This window comes from Vombatus ursinus, unplaced genomic scaffold, assembly GCF_900497805.2.
Source record: "Vombatus ursinus unplaced genomic scaffold, bare-nosed wombat genome assembly UNPS02014167.1, whole genome shotgun sequence".
Taxonomy (NCBI): Eukaryota; Metazoa; Chordata; class Mammalia; order Diprotodontia; family Vombatidae; genus Vombatus; species Vombatus ursinus.
Window position 1 is genome coordinate 273,257 of NW_020953945.1, and position 19,834 is coordinate 293,090.

At 45.6% G+C, this 19,834-nt stretch overlaps 1 protein-coding gene across 4 annotated transcripts in view; it reads right to left on the minus strand.

Annotated features, from left to right (window-relative positions):
• DGCR8 (DGCR8, microprocessor complex subunit) overlaps nt 1–18,835 on the minus strand; it is a 36,963-nt gene extending 18,128 nt beyond the window's left edge. For 2 of the 4 annotated variants that reach the window (XM_027859429.1, XM_027859425.1), the window contains exons 1-5: nt 18,765–18,835; nt 7,959–8,947; nt 7,276–7,435; nt 4,948–5,090; nt 4,419–4,701 (exon numbers count right to left, since the gene is read on the minus strand). In XM_027859429.1, the coding sequence (XP_027715230.1) occupies nt 4,419–4,701; nt 4,948–5,090; nt 7,276–7,435; nt 7,959–8,678 (1,306 nt within the window). In that variant the 5' untranslated portion in view covers nt 8,679–8,947; nt 18,765–18,835. Of the gene's footprint in view, nt 1–4,418; nt 4,702–4,947; nt 5,091–7,275; nt 7,436–7,958; nt 9,266–17,580; nt 17,985–18,764 lie in introns of those variants that run through there. The other 2 variants (XM_027859426.1, XM_027859427.1) reach the window with 2 other exon arrangements.
• Nucleotides 18,836–19,834: the final 999 nt, after the last annotated feature.

A 19,834-nucleotide genomic window follows, 5' to 3' on the forward strand; every position in this document is an offset into this window, starting at 1 on the left:
TAAGGACAGTGCTGTGTTGGGAAGCATAGAAGCCCATTCAGCTGGGAAGGCCTCCTCCTGAGGGTCAGGAGCATCTTGGGATACATAAGTACCCTGCTCTGCAGGGCCCTTTCTGAGAGTGGACCACCTAGAGCTGTCTGATTTACATGTCAAGGTTCAGGGAACATACGTGATTTGGGGATTCATAGGAACAGGGAAAAAAGACAAATTGGTAGATACCAAGATATTATTTGGGGGCACACAAGCCATGTTAACCTTAAAACATTCCTGTCAGTATTTTCTCATGAGTAGATTCTCTTCAGAGGAGACTGTCAAGATGGCGTCAAGACCATGAGGCTCAATCTTATAACAACAGTTCTCATAGATAGATTCTATGAGCTACAGCCTCCCTTAAAGGGAGACTGTCATGGCCTACAGACCATCTGGCCCAATTTTATAACACAGAGATCCCACTACCAGACTATACAACCAAGGAGGACAAAAACAGCCAGGTCTCACATACACCGAAAATGTTGACTGCCTGGCAATACTTTATTGCAGCCAAGTACTGGAGACAAAGGAGATGCCCACTGCATGGGGTACGGCACCTGAACTCAGTATCACCATGCTGTAAGAAGTGATGACTATGAAGCCTGCAGAGAAGCATGAGCCTCCTCTGAGCTGAAGCAAAGGGGCCTGGGAACACTGTGTAATCGTTTGCCCAAGCTTGCTGTGGAAGAGACGAGGAAACCAATGCACTTCTGGCCCCTCTTCTTTGCAGGGCCTGGGGCAGGGCATGTGGGAAAATGCACTTCTTGTCCAATTCTATTCATATGGATGCAGGTCAATTTGGTCCTAAGGGATGTCTCACTAGGTAGCGGAAAGGGAGAGGAATATCTGGAAGTGAAAACTACAACACGAGTTTCTGTGGAATAAGTGTGTTACATCCAGGATGGCTCTCAAGTAAACGACTTTTCCCTCTTTAACATTTTAAAATGGTGAATGAAAAAATTCGGTCACCCCAAAGTCCACTAACCCCAATCTGTCAGGGACCAAACCTAAAATAATGAACCTATTATGCTGTAAAGACACAGCACACAGCTATTACTCAGGGTTATCTGACTGGTAGGTATGTATCTAAGGAGGCTTGTGCACACACACACACACTCTTTTAACATCAACATGCAGGTGCACCCATGTGTGTTAGATGGAGAAGGTAGGAACATGGACTGTGCTCCACACTCTTTGCAAACACCTTTGGCAGACAGGCATCTCCTTGTTTTATCCTTCCACTGATGTCCATAAGCAGAGCACTAAACAAGGCTCTCTATTTTAACACCTTCCCAAGACGCTTGTAACAATTCTGACTTATGCGTGAGACATCTTTTTGGAGGGCCTTCTACGGGGCATTTTGTTCTATAGAAACAAATTCTTTTTCACAGTTAAACAAACGAGTCCAATGGGATCTTGTATTCTGCCCCTTCTGGTCAACTGCTTTGAATATTGTTTGGGAAACCTGTCTATTCCCTCCCTTTGTCTTTATCAAGGATGCATTCGATACATGAAGAGTATTCTAAAAGACTCTGTAGGTATGAAAAAGTAGGCATATGGATTGGGAGTTAATAGTTTCTCGGTTACCTTTTTGGCTTATAATCTTTTCCAAGCACTGCTTATGACACTTCTCTTTCAGATACACTGAAAAATCAATCCCACTGTGACCCCTCCCCTTCTTCCTCCATATTTGGTCAAATTAGCTGCTCTTCCCATCTTTCTTTTCTTTAATGTTGTTTCTACTTCTCTTTATAAATAGTGGCTGCTAATGAACAACAGAACTATTTGCAGATCTTTTCCATTTTTTTTTTCTGCTGTTGTTTTCACCTCATCCTTAAATTAAATGTCTTTGGCAGAGATAGGTGGCGCAGTTGATAAGAGTGCCAGGGCTGGAGTCAGGAAGAGTTCAAATGTGGTCTCAGATACTTACCAGCTGTGTGACACTGGACAAGTCACTTAACCCTGTTATCCTCAGCTTCCTCATTTGTAAAATGAGCTGGAGAAGAAAATGGCAAACCACTCCAGGATCTTTGCCAAAAAACAACAACAAAAGAAAACAAAACAAACACAAACCCCAAATGGGGTCTGGAAGAGTTGGATGTGAGTGACTGAAATGACTGAACAACAAGCTCAACTAGGTCTTTCAACAAGCTTTCTACAGACTTGTCTTCCCCACCACTGCTTTTAGCTGAGTTACTTTATGAGGCAATAGTATCGATAATCTTCCAATGAATGTCCTCTGTAAGATTAAACAACCAAGCTCATGTTTTAAGCTTCTGTTGCCCTTGGCGGCCATCTTTCCACTTGGAGAGAAGAGTAAGTATTTACTGGCAGCTTCTACATTCTTCTGACCTTGCTTGAATTGACCTATGTAACTTCTTAGGAAATGAGTATTTTGTCAGTGTCTGTTCTTTTGTCCATTTCTTGTTTCATCATCAATATATTCTTTAAACAGGTCAATCTGGTATTGTCTCAAAAGCATACCTCACTCAAATGATTCTCTCATTTCTTCCTTGTAGTTTGACACTTAGATTTTTATTTTAGCAAATTATTAATTGAATTTCCCCACCATATCAGCCTCTCTCCCATGAAATAATGCTCCTTCTTGCCTTTGGCTTCACGAAGAAACCAATTCTACCAACTCCTACTACTTGTCTCCAAAGAGAGGCTACAAGCCATTTTTCTGATTTGCTGGAACTCCCTTCTCTCTTCTGTTTTCAATGACAGTTAACAATGTCAAGATTAATGGGTCGTGCCTCCAAACAAGGAGGTCACAATCAGAATATCAAAAGCTTAAACCACATTTATAGCAATTCTTGAGATGGACTTGAGTCTCAACAAGGGACTGAATAAGGGCACCCTGTATTTTTCTTTTGTTTCACGGATGCCCACAATCAGCAGGCTGGTGTTCCAAAAGCTCACCCACAGGCCCACACTCGACACCTTTCCAGCATGGTAGAGTGCTGCCTTCTGTTGGCATCACATGTGAGAATCCAGAATCACCCTTACATCACAATGAGAGTCCCTCCCTGGAGGGACAATAATCTTATTCCAGTGAATTTTCTCATACTTCCAAGTGATAGGTGACATAGTAGATAAAGAGTACAAAGATCACTGGCCATGACGTCAGAAGACCAGGGTTTAAATGCTTTTTTCTGCCATTTGCTTGTAACCTTGGCCTCTGAAAAATCCAGACTCAACTTAGAGGTTTGCAAAGGAAGCTTTGTGTAAACTCCACAGCACTACAGAAATGTGATCTACAACCACATCATCTCTTAATGCTTAACAAGCTGCCCATAAGCTTAATTCCCCTCTTGTGTGTCAAGCCTTTTCTCCGTCTCCTCTGTAGGACCACTATCCATACTCCACCTCCTAACTGTCGGTATGTGTACTCCAAGGCCCTCTCAGAGGGCTTCTTTCTCATGGATACTACCAGGTCTGTGAGTACAATGGCCATGTCTAGCTCAAGTCTCTACTGAGCTCCAGTTCTGCATTATCAGCTATCTGTTGGGCACCACCTGCCTAGAGATTCAATAGGCATCTCACACCATGGTCCAAAACAGGACTCCTTTTTCCTGCCAAACAAATCCCTCCTCCTGTGTTCCCAATTTCTGGCAAGGGCACTAACAACCTTCCAAGTCATCCACCCAGGTTAATAACCTTGAAGCTTTCAACTCCTCCAATCCCATTAATTAAAAAAGTTTTTTTTTTTAAATTAAAATAAAAAAGCACGCCTTCCTTTTCCAAATATATCATACCCCTCTCCTTTAACCTACCAGCTATTCCTTAAATAAAAGGGTTAAGGAGGTAGGAAGAAAAAGCCATCTGGCAAAACTCATCTAGTTGCCAAATCTTAGTCTCAACATCTCGTCTACACTCCCTACCAGACAGGCCGGCTTTCATCACCTCTCTTAGACTGCTGCTGCCTTCCATTCTCAATGAAAGACTGTTCCCTTGCTCTGATCTCTCTCCTTTCCACTCTGTTCTCTATATAGTGGAAATTCTTTTCCTAAAGTATAAATCAGCCCATATCACTCCACTACTTACTAGTACGTCTAGTCTCAAACACAGACCCCTTCAATACTTGACTCCAGCCCACCTTCTTAGGATTACTGCACATTATACAGTATTCTCCTCCTAGCCCAGCCTGCTTACTCTTCTCCATCCAGGACGCTTCCTGTGCAGCCTTCATCTTGGCAACTCTGCCCTTCCTAGCTGCCCTCTCAGAAGCCTGACTTCAGTGAAGGCCACCGCCCAGTCGCCCCATTCCCCCCCCATAATAACTTTGTATCAACATCTGTAGACATGCCGTTTCCCCTTCTTTCCAAGCCCAGCACCTTACAGAAAGCAGGCCCTTATTAATGATTACAGACTGACTGGAGACTTACCCACAGATTCGTCTTTACACACTTCCACTTTGGCCTTAACTTGTCCTAAGGCTCCTTGGGCTGTGTCTCCCCCTAGAGGTTCTTTCTCATCGAGGGACCCAGAGTCCACTGCTGTGGAGTCTGGCTCCTCAGTCTGACTGTCCAGCTCAGAAGCCTTCTCCATGGACTTGATAGGGGAGGCATCCCCAATCGGGGTGATGTCATTGCTGAGTTCTCTTTCCTCATTGTCCTTCATTTTCTTATAATGTAGACAAGGAATGCTGCTCAGGGGAGGATCATGTTTCTGGACAGACAGTAAAAGAGTGATGCTTCATGAATTCCAGCACACGATCTGCATAAGGTGAGTTCTGAAAATCTGATTTCTCTTATTGGACTCTGGTTAGCTACAAACGAAAATTTTCCAAAACATGCAATTCTAAATTTGAGCATTTATAGCTCTCACTTCAAAAACTAATGAAGGTGATTTCAGTCTTTCTAAACACAATTAAAATTAAATTTTTACATTACCAATGACCAACAAACCCCCTACCCTTATGCTTCCTGTTCCTAAGAAGTATGGTCTGGACCAGGTAACAACTCTAGATTCTCTATGCAGATAGACAGGAATTCCAGAGTTATGGAATGTCATGATCCATCCATCAGGTAATGGTTCTGTAGGCGGGCGGCCACGGCCTTTATAAAAAGACAAGAAAATCCTGGAATTACTTGAAGCTTTAGCTTTTTAAAGAAAATGTTCATTTAATTAAATCCGATAAAAAAGAACTTTAAAATTTTTGTATAGAGACAAACCACAAACCTATACCTATTGATTTTCATGAGTCTTCATATTCTGAGTGCTGTTCACAAAACGCTCACCTGACAACCCAGTGAGAAGAACTGACCCAAGTACCACTCTCTTCATTGATGGGAGTAAACCGAGGCCACACAGCTAGTGCCTAGTAAACCACTGGAACTCAAAATCTCCTCACTACAATCTCAGCATTCTTTTGCTTTCTCCTGTAGCCCCTAACCAGATGTGTCAGACTCATGGCCAGGCCTCCAGCTTCAGGCAAAACTCCAACCAGATTAAAATGTTAATCGGGAAATGTTTAACACCATTGCTCTAAACTGTGATATTTTTCATTCGAATGTTTCTTCGGTTGGCACACACCATCTCCTCACCCTCAAAGATTAGGATGAAAAGAGTTATTTTACTTTACTGATACTATTTTCCCTCATTTTACAATTTTGAAAATCACCTCAAAATTACTGATTTATAAAGACCAATTTAGGACCAAAAAAGTGTGACTTTTTTCCTACTTTCATGGACAATCAAAAATAAAGGGCTAATCAAATCCTTCATAACTGTTTTCTGCATAATAGCTTTCTGGCAGAAGAGGCTATTGGGTTAAGCACGAACCTGGTCAAGCTTTCCCTAAAACCTGCTGCTTGCAGGGGCAGGCAAGATCTGCAATTTCCTTCACGTACTCCTTAGACTCACTACCCAGATGGGATCCCTCCACACCTCCAGAGAGAGTCGGATAAGTTACTATAATCACTTGGGTCTTCAGACAACATAAAATCTGGACCCCAAATCTAAGCCTTTCCAGTTTGGTCAGACCTGATGGAATCTGAGTTCCACAAAGCATATGAACAGAAGCACAGGAAATATTTAAAACCTCCAAAGAAAGCTTCAGTTAAAGTGCCATTCTGATGATCTTTGTAACTAGAACAATAATAACTGTGGGGAGAAAAGCCTACTGCACTCAATGGAGGCTCATTATAACGCAGTCCCAAGAGAATGTGTTTCACAGAAACACAAAGCAGACCTACAGTTAGCAGCACCTGAGTTGTCATTTCTGTATGCTTACACTGAATGTAGTCACACGTGCCGAGAAGATATTGATGTGCTTTGGAAACGCGGTTAGAGGAAGCCTAGGATCTGGTGGACAAGAGAGACTTTAAGGATCACCTGCCTTACTGTGGCTAATGAGGGAAAAGAGTCTTGCTTTCAAGTACTAACCCTAACTGGTGCCAAAGGACAGGAGAAGAGCTGCTTTTAGCTAGCCCCGTACTCTCTCGATGATTCCGGGGACCATGAGAATCACTGTGTAGATCGGGCAGCTAATGTTGAGGTCACATGCTAAATTCAGAGGCAGTTCTAGAACTCTAACATCCATGAAGAGGATCCGCCTCTCACTCCAGCTGGCCTTTCATTCCACCCCCATAGCCATGAACTGACAGCCCATACAACTGCATCTTCCCCAGTTTTAACTTCCTTTCAGGGAACAAATGTGAGGAACCCTTTTTTCTGGACCCATTTTCCACCTGCGGGCTGCGATTCAGACTTTGGTAGCTACTCTCCAGACCTCATAAAAGCAATGGCCAAGAGTATTTAATAAGCCTGTTTGCTATGAGTCAGCATGCCAGTTAAAGGAAAGAGCGCATGCTTCTTCAAGGACCTTTAAGGAGCCTCCAGCAGCTCCCCAAGGGTGGACTTTATTCTCCCAGACAAGGAGCCTGGATTGCCTCAAGTCCATCTCTGCACTGTAAGACAAAATGGAAAAAAGCACAAAGCCCCATTCAAATCTTTCTTCTGCTACAACCTATTTAATGCTCTTCTTGGCCTTGGGTTTCCTCATCTGTAAAATGAGTTGGCCTAGATGGGCTTGGAGGCCCACCAACACTCAATCTTGGAGCCTGTGATCCTCCCAACCTAGCTGGAGCACCATTTTAGAAATAAAGTCTTCGTGGTCTAATGTGCCCAAACACAGTAAAAGCACACCATAAACATGACCCTATTAATAGGCCCAGTCACAGCTGGTTGTGTCCTCTACTACCTTCAGAAGAGGGATTTTAAACTTAAGAAGGAGCTTACTTTTCAGAACAGTCTTTATTTTGGTCATCATTGGCTGCACAGTTGTTTCTGCATCAGACAGGTGATCACTCTCCCCTCCATATTTCTCTTCGATCTTCCTCTTTTTGGGGGCACAAAGACCCTCTTCTAGAAGCGCATCCACATCATTGTCAAAATCATCCTGCAAAATACTCTATCCATCAGACATTCTATCCGAGGGCTACCATCTCCTCAAGAACAGATACTATTGACTATTCCATTGGCAAATGTAATATCACTCTTAAAAGATCATAGCAAAGTAAGAGAAAGATACATGGCAGCTTTCAAATGTGGTCACTGGATCTCCATTTAATGATTCAAGATCATCTGAAAGACAAATTCAATGAAATCTCTCACTACACACTCAAGCCACAAATCAGTCAAACACACCACAGATGCACAGTCCACAGCAGCACCTTCCGAAAGGGTTATTTGTTTAAACTGGCCCAAAAAAGGAAAAATTATCAGTGACAACTTTTTCTAAGAGTTTTGATAAAACTTTAATCCTTCCTCTAATTTCCTCTTTACCTAAATAAAAAAAATCCCATTACGCAGAGTAGGGAAAATTGGATTTCCTCTGCAATGTTGGCTTCTAAAAGGTAAATGCAACCCCTGAATGATTTTTTTCAGATTTCTCTAATAGCCAGAAAGGTAATTAGACATACCTCATAGGAGAAATTCAAGGTGTCTTCATCCACTTTATCTCGTTGAGAAATTGCTTTAGCTGTGAACCCTCCTGTTTCTTCCTCTATTTCCATATTGTCAGTAAAATCTTCTAACTCATCCAGCACTGCATACTCCACTCTCTTTTCCTGATCAATCTCATTTTCCTCATCCCTCTTGTCTACACTTTCACCCACTACTCCTACTATGTTCCCATGACTACCATCAAAAGGACACACATGAAAATCTCCTTTGACATCATTTATACTAAAAGCTGCCTCAGCTTTATCATCTGGCTCCGCCCCAGTATAGAGAACCTTTCTGTCTTTGCTTTTACAGCTTTCTGTAAAGCTTACGCTAATCTTGACATCTTTAAGCAACCTAAGATCTGGGATGAATTTTCGGACTAAAGGGGCGTGGCGAGCTGTTCTCGGGCTTAGGTCGCAGTTGTCTGGGTCTATGCAGAGGCGGCTTTTGTAGGGAGCAGATCCTTTGGTGAGAAGCTGGGGTCCGAAGTGGGCGTACATGTCCCCAGCAGGGGTATCTGACTGTCCAGCACCACCAGAGCCAACGTCCATTACGTCTGCGTCACTGGACGTTTGCAGGGGAGGTGGTGGAGGCTCTTCGCTAGGAGGCAGTGGCGGGAGATAAAGGTGGTTTTCCACAATCAATTCTCTTGTCAACTCTTGCTGGAGAGGAGCTATGCTTTCCAATGTCTCCATATTTTAAATACTCTTAAAATAACCACTTTAAAAGAACAAAAACTTCAAGTTATATCAATCTACTCTCCTAACATGCAAAAATCCATCAAGTTAGTCAATAGGCAACACTGATGACTTAGCTAAGCTGACTACATTGTTCTTTTCATTAATGTAGACAGCTTTTAGAATCACTGTCTCAATTATTGGAAATCACAATGCATTCAGCTTAAACAGCTGAAGACTTAGGTGGAGGGAGCAGCTCTTCAGTCCTTGCCTTTTCTTCTTTCAACCTGCAAAGAAATTGTTAAAAAATGTCACCAATTGGCTGAAATATTTAACAAAAGGAACGCCACACAGCCAATAATTACAACAGGTACAGCACGTGCTGTCTGATGATGACAACGATTTGTATTTTAACCTCTTCCCTCTCCGAGCCCCATTCACAGCTTCTAACACTCTTCTAGGCACATGGACACACTCACAGCACTCGGTATAAGTTCAGTTTGGCATTTTTAGAAAGTCCTCCCTCTTCTTTCTCCAGAACACAGATTACAGCCAAAGTCCAAAGTTACAATTACTTTGTTTCTTACTCACAAGTCACAGAATTGATTTACAGTAGGGTGGATTTAGGATGCCTTAGAATACTTTAGAGAAGGAAAGAGAAAACAAATCATTAAAATGCTCCCAGAGCTTAATGCAGAACATAATAGCAGAACAGTTACAAGTCATACTTCACACAAGTCATACTTTACATTTCCCTGGGATAAAACACTACAAAATAATTTTTTTGGGGGGGAAATTCATTCTTTCTAGGTTAAGACAGATTTGGGGTTCATATTACTGACAAGCCAAGACTTTGATTTAAGTACACACACTGACAGGCCTATTAACTCTTCCCCAGTTCAGCAGGACAGCAGTTACTAAATGAGCAGTTATCATTTCATTCATGACTATATTTGCCCAATTGCTGTCTTAAACTATAACTCAACTGATCATGTGAGTATGATTTGTCTCCCTGGCTAGACCTCAAGCTTCCTGAGGGCAGGGGACACATTCACCAAGCTGTTCTGAATACAGACTACGCTCTCAAAACAAGCTCTCTCTCCTACACACACAAACATAAATACTCATATAGAAAAATGGCTGTAAACCCACACCAAACTTAGGTTTTACACAAGCCAGAGTCTAGACTTGCATTCAGACCATTACAAAAGCCTTCATACTGCCCACCAATGCCTAGCAAGGAGGGGGGGTCGTAGCAGCCATTAAATAAATGTGTTCAACCTAACAGAACTGTGAGAGCATTTGAGAGTTATTAAGAAGTACTTGCATAAAAAGTTACGAACAGGAATACAGAATGAAGTTGTTGGCTTCCCCGACTTAAGAGGGAACTCCTCAAGAGCAGGTAGCATACCTTCTGTATTTCTCCACTATGTGTATCGCTGTATCCAACAAAATCATGCAGCAGTCAAACAAAGATGTGCTACTGCCCCATCTGGTAGGTACTTTCCTCTAGAGAGCCAACCAGAGGCTAAATGTTGCTGCCCCAAACCCATTCTCTCATTCAGCTTCCGGTGAACTTGGCACACAATCTATGACCACAACATTTCAAGTGCCTACGATGTGTCAGGCACTGGGGATACAAAAAGGCCTCTGCCCTCAAGGAGCTCACATGGGGGGGGGATGGGACGGGAATACAGGATATGTACAAAGTACATGCAAAGTAACGGGGGGGGGGGGGGATCCTATAGAACATGGCACTTCAGTGTCATCCGAGTTTTCAAAGAAGCCAGAGGTTCTAAGAGAAGAGGTTGAGGAGGTAGCCCATTCCAGGCCCAGAACATCATGTCTGAGGAACAGCAAGGTGGGCTGGACCTTTGTGCACGTAGGGAAGTGATAAGCCTGGAAAGGTGGGCTCTAACTAGCCTGTGAAGGGCTGCGAATGCCAAGCAGGATTTACTTTTTATTCTGAAGGCCAGGGGAAGTTACAGGCAGAGTGACATCGACTGGTACTTTAGGAAAAACCCTTTGGCAGTGGGTGTCAAGGGAGGAGAGGAGAGGAAAGGATAGACTTGAGTCAGGAGGGAGGGAAGACGAAGGCATGAACTAAGGTGCTGGGAGGTAGAATCGATAAGAATTGGCTACTGATTGGATAGATGGGGAAAAAGAAAAAGTGGAGTTCAGAATGACCCCGATCTTAGAATGAATTCACTGACTGAGCACCAAGTCCTACCCTGGGGACTGGGGACACAAGCAGAAAAGACAGTCCCTGCTCTCAAGGGGCTGACTAATTTAAGAAGGCCACAGACTTCAGCTGCAAGTTAGAGGGAAAGGCCTCGAAATCCTGAGGGAGCATCTCCACCGAGAAAGCTGTATCCACTCCTGGTAGTCACTCTGTTCCTATGCTGGGTCCAAGAACCTTCTCTCCCAGCTCAATCGTCAGTCCTGCTGGCACCTTCCAAGCGGCATCTCCATGGGGGTTGCTGCTTCCTGGGGGGGTAGCTTGAAGGGCTAGCCTGGTATTCCTAGGCTCCTAGGCTATCTCCAGTGGGGTGTCCACAGAAATAAGGAAGTTCAGAAGAGAAGTGAGTTTGGGCAAATGAGTTTTGTTTTACAGATGGTAAATATGAGATGCCTTTAGTCATCTGGAGGGAAATGTCTAATAGGCACATGGCAACTTGAGGCTGGATCTCAGAAGGCCCAGGGGTAGATCTACAAATCTGGGGCCAAGGTAAACAGATACATGAATCCATGGAAGCTGATGAGATCACCAAGTCAGAAAAGGGCTAGGAGAGACCTCTGGGGGATATTCACACTCTGGGGATTCGACGAGGATAAAGATGGAACGATCAGACAGGAGCAGTCTCATGAAAACCCAGCAATATCCAGAAAGAATGGGTGCTCAAGAGAAAAAGGATGCAGATGAAAAACAAAAACCATCAGATTCTAGCACTAAATCCATGATCTTCTGCAGTGGCTGTTAAGACACCACAAGTAACTTTGGAAAAAGCAGTTTCACGTGATTGATCAGATGGTAAGCCACACTGCCAAGAGCTGAAGGAGAGGACAGTGAGTGGAAGAAAGGCTAGGAGTTTGGATAAGACAAGGGATATAAGAGGAGATGGCACAGTCAAGGAAGCCTGGGGAACCTGCAGCCTCATTGCCCCCATATCTAATGAGTCAGGACAAACCATGGCATGAAAGTGACTCTGGGTTCTTGAAGACTATCCCAGCCAACAGAAACCAGCAGGTCCTACCAACCTGGAGAGGCTTCAATTGTGATCAGAAAGAGACTGGGACAAAGTTAACTAATTGAGAGTACTGCCTTATGACAAACTTCACATCCTTACATTTAACAAAAATTTAATATAACCTCGTTTTGCTGTGATCTGCAATCTGTGGTGATTCTACATATATCTACCTATAATCTGATGATTCTCAGATCTGCTTATTCAGTCCTAACCTCCAGACTTTCACCTCCAAATGCCTAATGAAAGTCTCAAGGTAGAGATCCTAAAAACATCTTAAATCTCAACTTAAAACTCCTTGAAAAGGCCACCTCCATCAGATGTCTCCACTTCCTTTCCTTTCTTCTCTAGCATCTGGACTCTAGCTTCATTCACCTGATGATGCTCTCTCCAAAAGTTCTTCTATGGTTCACTGGCAATCACCCACTCCTTGATACCCTCTCCTCTTTGAGGCTTCCATGACACACACTCTCCTGGTTCTCCTCCCACCTACCTGCCTACTCTTCCCAAGTCTCCCTTGCTGGACCTTCACCCAGGTCTCCCCCTTAACACTGTGGGTGTCTGTCCTAGGTCCTGTTCTCTTCCCTCTCTAGATTATTATTTGGTGATGTCATCAACTTCCATGGACTTAATTATCTTGATGCTGGTGATTCGCAAACTAATCTCCCTCCTAACCTCCTGACTCCTATCTCCAACTGCCTACTGGCCATTTCAAAGAGATGTCTGTCAAATCCCAAACTGGACTCATTTATCTTTCCTCCCACACCCTCCCCTCTTCTTAACTTCTCAGTACTCCTCAGGATAATGCTTGCCAACATCCTCCCCATGACCTATGCTTGTAATCTAGAGATTAGGCATCATCCTGGAATCCTCACGCTCTCATCCCTAACCTATGATCTATTGCCAACACCTGTTGATCTCACCTTCCCTTCCCAACACGTCCTGAATATGCCCCCTTCCCTCCTCTGACACTGCCCCTCATCATCTCATGCCTAGACTATTGCAACAGCTACTGGTGGGTCTGCCTGCCACAAGGCTCTCAACTGTCAAATTAATCTCCAGCAGCTCCCTAACACCTCCAGGATCTCCCTCTCTGGTATTCAAAGTGGCCCTCTCCCACCTTTCCAGTCTTCTGACAGTGACCCTGGCCTCCTGGCTGTGCCTGCCATAATAAGCTCGCCCATCTTCAGACTCTGGCCGTCCTGCGTGTCCCAACCAGAATCTCACCTTCTATGAGAAGCCTCTCTCAGTTTCCTCTAATACCAGGGCCTTCCCTCTGTGGGTTTTCTCCAACTGATCCTGTCTGGAGTTTGTGTCCATGCTTCTTTGCATGTTGCCTCCTCCACTGGACTGGGAGTTCCTGGCATATCTGCTGCCTTTCTTGGTATCATATCCCCCGTGCTGAGCAGTTTCTCAAACACAGCAGGCACTTGAGCCAAAGTATGTTTTTTTCTAAGTGTTGCCTATATGCGCGAAATGGGATTTAAATTGCGCGAGATTCTAGGCCAATGAAACACATTCGCCTCTATCTCCTAGATAAATTTAAGTAGGCAGTTAGGTGGCACAGGATATAGCAAGGGGCCTTGAGTCAGGAAGACTCAAGTTCAAATTCTGTCATACTACCTACGTGACCCAGGGCAAGTCCCTTAACCTGTCTGCTTCAGTCTCCTTTTCTGTAAAATGGGGATCATAACAGTACCTGAGGATCAAATGAAATAACATTTGTACCAAGTGCTGAGCACGGTTCCCAGAACACAGTAAGTGCTAAATATAAATGTAATGCATGGCTTGGTTCAAGGTCATGTTGAAATTATTCCATCTTCACTTCATAATATCCTGGATACATCCTGTTTCTCAGGAAGTACAGTGCTATATGTATGTAAGAACATCATTTCTTCCACGGGGACAAGCTCTCTAGGCTTTGTGGGAGCAAGAAGTCAGTGGACATAATACAATCTGATCTTACAGTCTCACCTGGACTTCTTTTGACAAGGGTTTTTGGTACAACCCTGAATGAAAGAGTGACTTTTATACAGTGGGAAAAAAATCACTCTTTTTCCAGTTACTGGTCAACATTACCTTTATAGTCATCGGTATTCCAGTTTTTGTATTGTCTTTCCTAAGACAAACATTTCTTCCCTTGGTTAGCGGTTATTTATATTTGTCTTAACATTCTTCCAACTTCAAGAAACCTATGCCACAGCCACACTGCAGAGGCTTCAATACATACAGCCCAGTCCCTAGAAAGGTCCTTGGCTTGTTTTCTGAGAATTAGGTTGTTTTACAACAATGTCAGCTTTTAGCACTGTTTTTTTGTTTTCAACTGGTGAATGATTGTTGAAATGCTCTCCTTTCCCACACCAACAGCTGCTGCAATATCTCTTACAGTCATAGAAGTGTGCTCTTTAAGAGCTGTAACAGTGGCATGTTTCCACAGTAACAGCCTTTCTTAAAAACCACAGAATTAAAAACACAAGAGAGGAATGAAAAACATGTGTATGGCATGAAATACAGCACTCAATTGACAGAAAACTCAGAGTGGAAAACCAGCTCAATCCCATTTCATCTGATCAAGACCAGCCTTTCTGAATCAGCTTAGTATCGGGAGAAGCAATGGTAAGCTCACTGCTGACACAAAATGAAGCCATCAACATTATTGCCTTGTACCAAGTAATTCACAACCCACCCTAAGTATGTGTGGGGGAGGCTTATCGCCAGGTCAGCTAACAGGCCGGAAATGATTGCTTTTTTCCTCATGGGCAACTCAAAAAGACTATTTCAGGGGCTGCAATTCTGTATTAGCACACAGATCTTTTCCAAGTAAGATCTGAATCAAACAAAAGTTCTGAACTATCTGAATCTCCAAACCTGGGCCAAAGGACAAATCTGTGAAAATTATACCTCATTAGCACCAAAGTGAGATTTCCATACCCCCACTGAGTAATTTGAAATTTGTTATTCTAAATGAGAAATGCCCTTCCAAAGATTTTCCATAGATGAACAACTCAGACCTCCCTCTCTTATAGCCTTTCCCATTCTCTTCAACAACCACACATCATCTTCTCTAAGCCTAGCAATACAAACTATACAAACTGCTAGACTCAATAATTTAGCAAACACGTAACCTTTACAAACCCATGGTTTTATACTGGCTTTTTTCCATCACTATATATGTAAGGAAAACTAGCTTATACATATCCATTACGATCCAATACAGGGAGGCATCTATATGGAAATGGCCAAACGGGTCCTTGGTTCATTCAACCATGCAGGGCCAATCCAAACCAAGCAGCAGGTTAATACAAATGCCAAAAGGCACAAACATCAAACCTATGTGAAGGTACTCTACCCAGGAGGCTCTGAGAACCTACTCTGATGACTTTAAAATTGTTTTACTACGGTCTCACTGGGGTAAAAGGTCTTTTTATTCTGCTTAGTCTACGTCAGAACCAACGATCCTAATTCTTTTGAAAGGTCCTAAATGGTCTCTTCGGTAGGCCTTCCCCAATGTAGACTTTCAGTTTTCATCAAAGGAGCTCAGGGGAAAAAAAAGGCTTTTTTCCTTTGTAGAAGTTGGAATCACAAAAGATTTGGTGCTAAAACCCTGATCCCTCACCTCATGTGCTTAAAGCAGAACTAAAACTGGACAATTCATTGAACAAACCCAATGTTATCAATTAGCCCTGGCACTGCAATTTTAGATAGAGCCCTTAAAACACAGCATGTAAAAAGAATACTGGCTTAAACAACCGGGAGGCCGGGACTCTAGTCCCAGATCTCTTCTGCCCTTTGTAGCTACAATCCTCTAAAAGGCTGTCTACAATAGGTACCTCCACTTTCTCTCCTCTTGCTCCCTTAACCTCCTACAATCCAGCTTCTAAACGTTACCATTCCACTGAAGTTGCTCTCTCCAAAGTTACTAATGGTCTCTTAGTTGCCAAACCAACAGCCTCTTCTCCATCCTCATTCTCCTTGACCTCTCTGCAGCCTGTGACCCTGTTGACCACTCCCTGATACTCTCTTCTCTTTAGGTTTCTGGGACACCCTTCTCTCCTGGTTCTTTTCCTATCTGAACACAGCTTCTGTCTCTTTTACTAGATCCTTGTCCAGACTGCACCTTGTAAGCATAAGAATCCCCCAGGGTTCTGTCCTGGACCTTCTTTTTTTCTATTTCAGTGGGTGACCTCATCAACCCCCATGGATTTAAATATCATCTCCATGCTGATGATTCTCAAATATACTCATCCTGCTCCAACATCTCTGCTGACCTCCAATCTCACATCTCCAACTGTCGAAGACATCACCATCTTTCCACTCCCTCAGGCTCCCAAATCCAGGAGTCATCCTGAATTCCTCACTATCTCTTACTCCCATATCCAATATCGTGTCAAGACCTGTCCATTTCACCTTTGTAACATCTCCCCTAATATGCCCCCCTTCTCCTCTGACACTGCCCCCACCCTGGTACACACCATCACCTCACTCCTTGGACTATGCAGTAGCTACTGATGAGTCTTCCTGCCTCAAGTTCTTCCCTACTCCAGTCCATCCTCCATTCAGCCACTTAAGTGATTTTCCTAAAGCTCAGGACTGACAGTATCACTCTCTACTCAATCAACTCCCAATGTCCCCCTATTGCCTCCAGGAGCCATTCAAAGCCGTTTTATCACCTGCCCCCTCTGTTGTTCCAATCTTCTTACACCTTACTCCTCACCCTGTGGTCTTTGATCCTGTGACACAGGCCTCCTGGCTGTCCCAAACAAGACCTTCCATCTCTCAGCTCTGGGCATTCTCTCTGGCTGTCCCTCACTCTTGGAACACTGACCTCTCTGATTTCCTTTAAGTGCCAACTAACATCTCACTTTCTACAGGAAGCCTTCCCCAACCCATCCCAATTCCAGCGCTTTCCCTCCATTTATTTCCAGTATGTGGCTCGTTTATACATATCTGTTTTCTTGTTGTGTGTCCCATTAGATTTCAAGATCCTTGAGGGCAGGGACTAATGCCTCTTTCTGTATCCCCAGTGCTTAGCAAGAGGATGGTACGTAGCAGGCACCAAAGTGCTTACTGATTGATTGATAATCCATGCTCTACACTTACTAGCTATATAACCATGGGCGAGTCTGATTCCTTTCACATGAACCTCAAGTTTTCTCCTCTTAAAACATGGGAGTTGACAGGTGTGCAACATATTTCACAGGGCTGTTATGTGGAAAGTGTTAAAATATCTCTTTTTGCTACCCAGTCCACCATTTTATAGATGAGGACACTGAGGCCTGAGGAGGGTCCCTGCTCACTCCACTGCCAAGCAGAATAATGATGGCAGAATTAAGGCACCCAGACTCCCAGGACAGGGCTTTAGCATTTGGCCCCGGGTCTTAGGCAATATGGAAGGAGAGCAAAATAAAGAAGATGACAGAGGGTTCCGAAGCGGCCATGCAATTTAAAATACTGCCCCAGATGTTGTCAGTCAGCCAATAAGCATGGATTCAGCAACTATTCTGTGCCAGGCACTAAGCAAAGAGTTGGGGATACAAATTTTAGGAAGGCCAAAGACAGTTTCAGACGGGGAGGAGCTGGCTCACAATCTAATGGGGGAGACCACTTGAAAGGAACTAGGTGCAAACAAAAAATATGCGAGGATAAATTGGAGATAATCAACAGGGGGAACTCACTAGCATTAAGCAAGAGCTTCCATCAGAAAGTGGGATGGTAGCTGGGACCTGAAGCAAGCCAGGAGGTGGAGATAAAATCACTTAAATCTCTAGGAAGGAAGGGCCTGAGGCCCCTTCCTCCTCTAAAGCTGTATCTGATGATTCCAGAAGGGCAGAAGGGTACCACAGATTACTTAGTCCTACTCATTTTCACAGATGGAGAAAGTTTGATCCAGAGGGAACTTCCTCATCTGAAAAATGAGGGCATAGGACTAGCGTCTCTTCCAGCTCAAAACCCTGGCATGGGGTGAAGTCACCGAGCTAATCAATGTCAGAGGTCTCCCCGCTTCTTCGCTTTGGTGTCATGGAACCTTCGGCTGCCGGCGGAGCCCCGGACCTCTTCTCGGGATCAGAGTTACAACTTCCTAAGGGAAGGACACGCTGGATTTCAGGGAGAGCCAGTGAAGACAAAGATGCCAGTGCCGCTCTCTTCCCGGCTCCAGGACCCCCGGATCCCGGGCCCAGGCAGCTGCGCTCCTGACGACCCCCCCTGCCCCGCTCAATCCGAGGCCCCGCCGGCCCACTCAGGGCCAGGATCACTCGGAGACCAGGCGAGAAACTGGGCTGGAGAAATTAATTTAAATTCAAATCAATTCAACGGACAGTTATTAAGTACCTCCTGGCAAAGAAAAGGAAGGGAGGAGGGGAGGAAGAGGAATGCGGGAGGGAGGGGGACAGGGAGGGAGGGCAATGGGAGCGGGGCAGAGAGGGGAGGGGGCACGGGGGGGAGGGGTAACGGAGGCAGGGCGGAGAGAGGAGGGGGACACTCTGGGGGGAGGGGGCGCCCTGCGGGGAGGGGGGTGATGGGGGCGGGGCACAGAGGGGAAGGGACACCCCGGGGGGAGGGATTGATGGGGGCGGGGCGGAAGAGGGCGCCGGGGGGAAGTTGGGGGGCCCACAAAGGGAGCCCTAGGCGGGTCGGAGCCCCCCCCCCAGCGGAGCCACCATTCATTGACCCCGGGCTCCCGCAGTGGGGGAGGGGCGCGGGCCCCGGGGCGCGGCCGCCCCTCCCCTCCCCCTCCGGGGCGCGCGGCCGCCCCTCCCCCTCCCCGGCTCCCCTCGCGCTCGCGCTCCCGCCCCTCCCCGCCCCGGCCTCGGGCTCCGCTGCCGCCGCTCCCGCCGCTCCCGCCGCTCCGGCCGCCCACCTGAGCATAAGCCGCTCCGCTCCCGCTGACGCCGCTGCCTCGCTCCTTCTGCTCGCCGGCCCGTCCGTCCGCCGTTCCGTCCGTCCGTCCGTCCGTCCGTCCGCCAGTCCGTCCGTCAGGGAACGCGGGGCACGAGCGCTGCCGCCGCCATCTTTAAACCGCCAGCCAGGCTAAGGCGGAGCGCGCTCGAGCCTCCGGAGAGACGCACCGGGCCCCCAGGGCCGAGCCCGCCAATCGCAAGCCGCCGTCGCGCGCCGCCGCCTCTCATTGGTCCCTTCGGAGACGTGGCAGACCACGTAGCCAATGGGACTGTGGGGGAGCCGGGCGCGGGTTTGCTGCAGAAGGGGCGGGGCCGGTGCTGGAGGGAGGGGGGCTGGTGAACCGTTGGGCGGGAGGAGGAGGAGTTAAGGAGAAGAGGAGAAAGGGAGGGGGAGGGAGGAGGACGCGTGGAGCAGGAGGGGGATGGGCCGAAAACATGGGAGAAAGGGAGGAAAAAAAGGGAAGAGAAGGAAGGAAGAAAAGGGAGAAAAGTGATAAAGAAGGGAAAGGCCGAGAATAGAAGGAAGGTGAAGAAGAAGGGAGGAGAGGGAAGGAAGGAAGAACAGTGGCTTTGGAGTCAAGAGGACCTGAGTTCAAATCTTGCCTCTAATACTTTCTGGGTGACCCTAGATAAGTCACTTGACCGCTCTGGGCCTCAGTTCCCTCTTCTGTAAAGTGAGGGGATTAGACTAGAGGATCTCTTCCATCTCAAAGTCAGTGACTGGGGGCTCATGCCTCTCGTACCCTGGACAAGTCATTTAACTTGTCAGTCTCAATTGCCTAAACTGTAAAATGGGGATAATAGCACCAACTTTGTAGGGTTGTTGTGAGGATCATATTTGTAAACTCTTAGCATAGTACCTGGCATAGAGTAGGTTCTTAAGTGATTATTCCTTCCCCTTCTCTGCCATCCCACCTACATGGAGGCTGGACATTGAGCTCAGGAGTTTTGAGCTGCAGTGCACTGAGTCAATTGGTTGTGCCCCCAAGACCAGCATCAGAAGGGTGGCCCCGGAGGTGGGCGGGCCCCC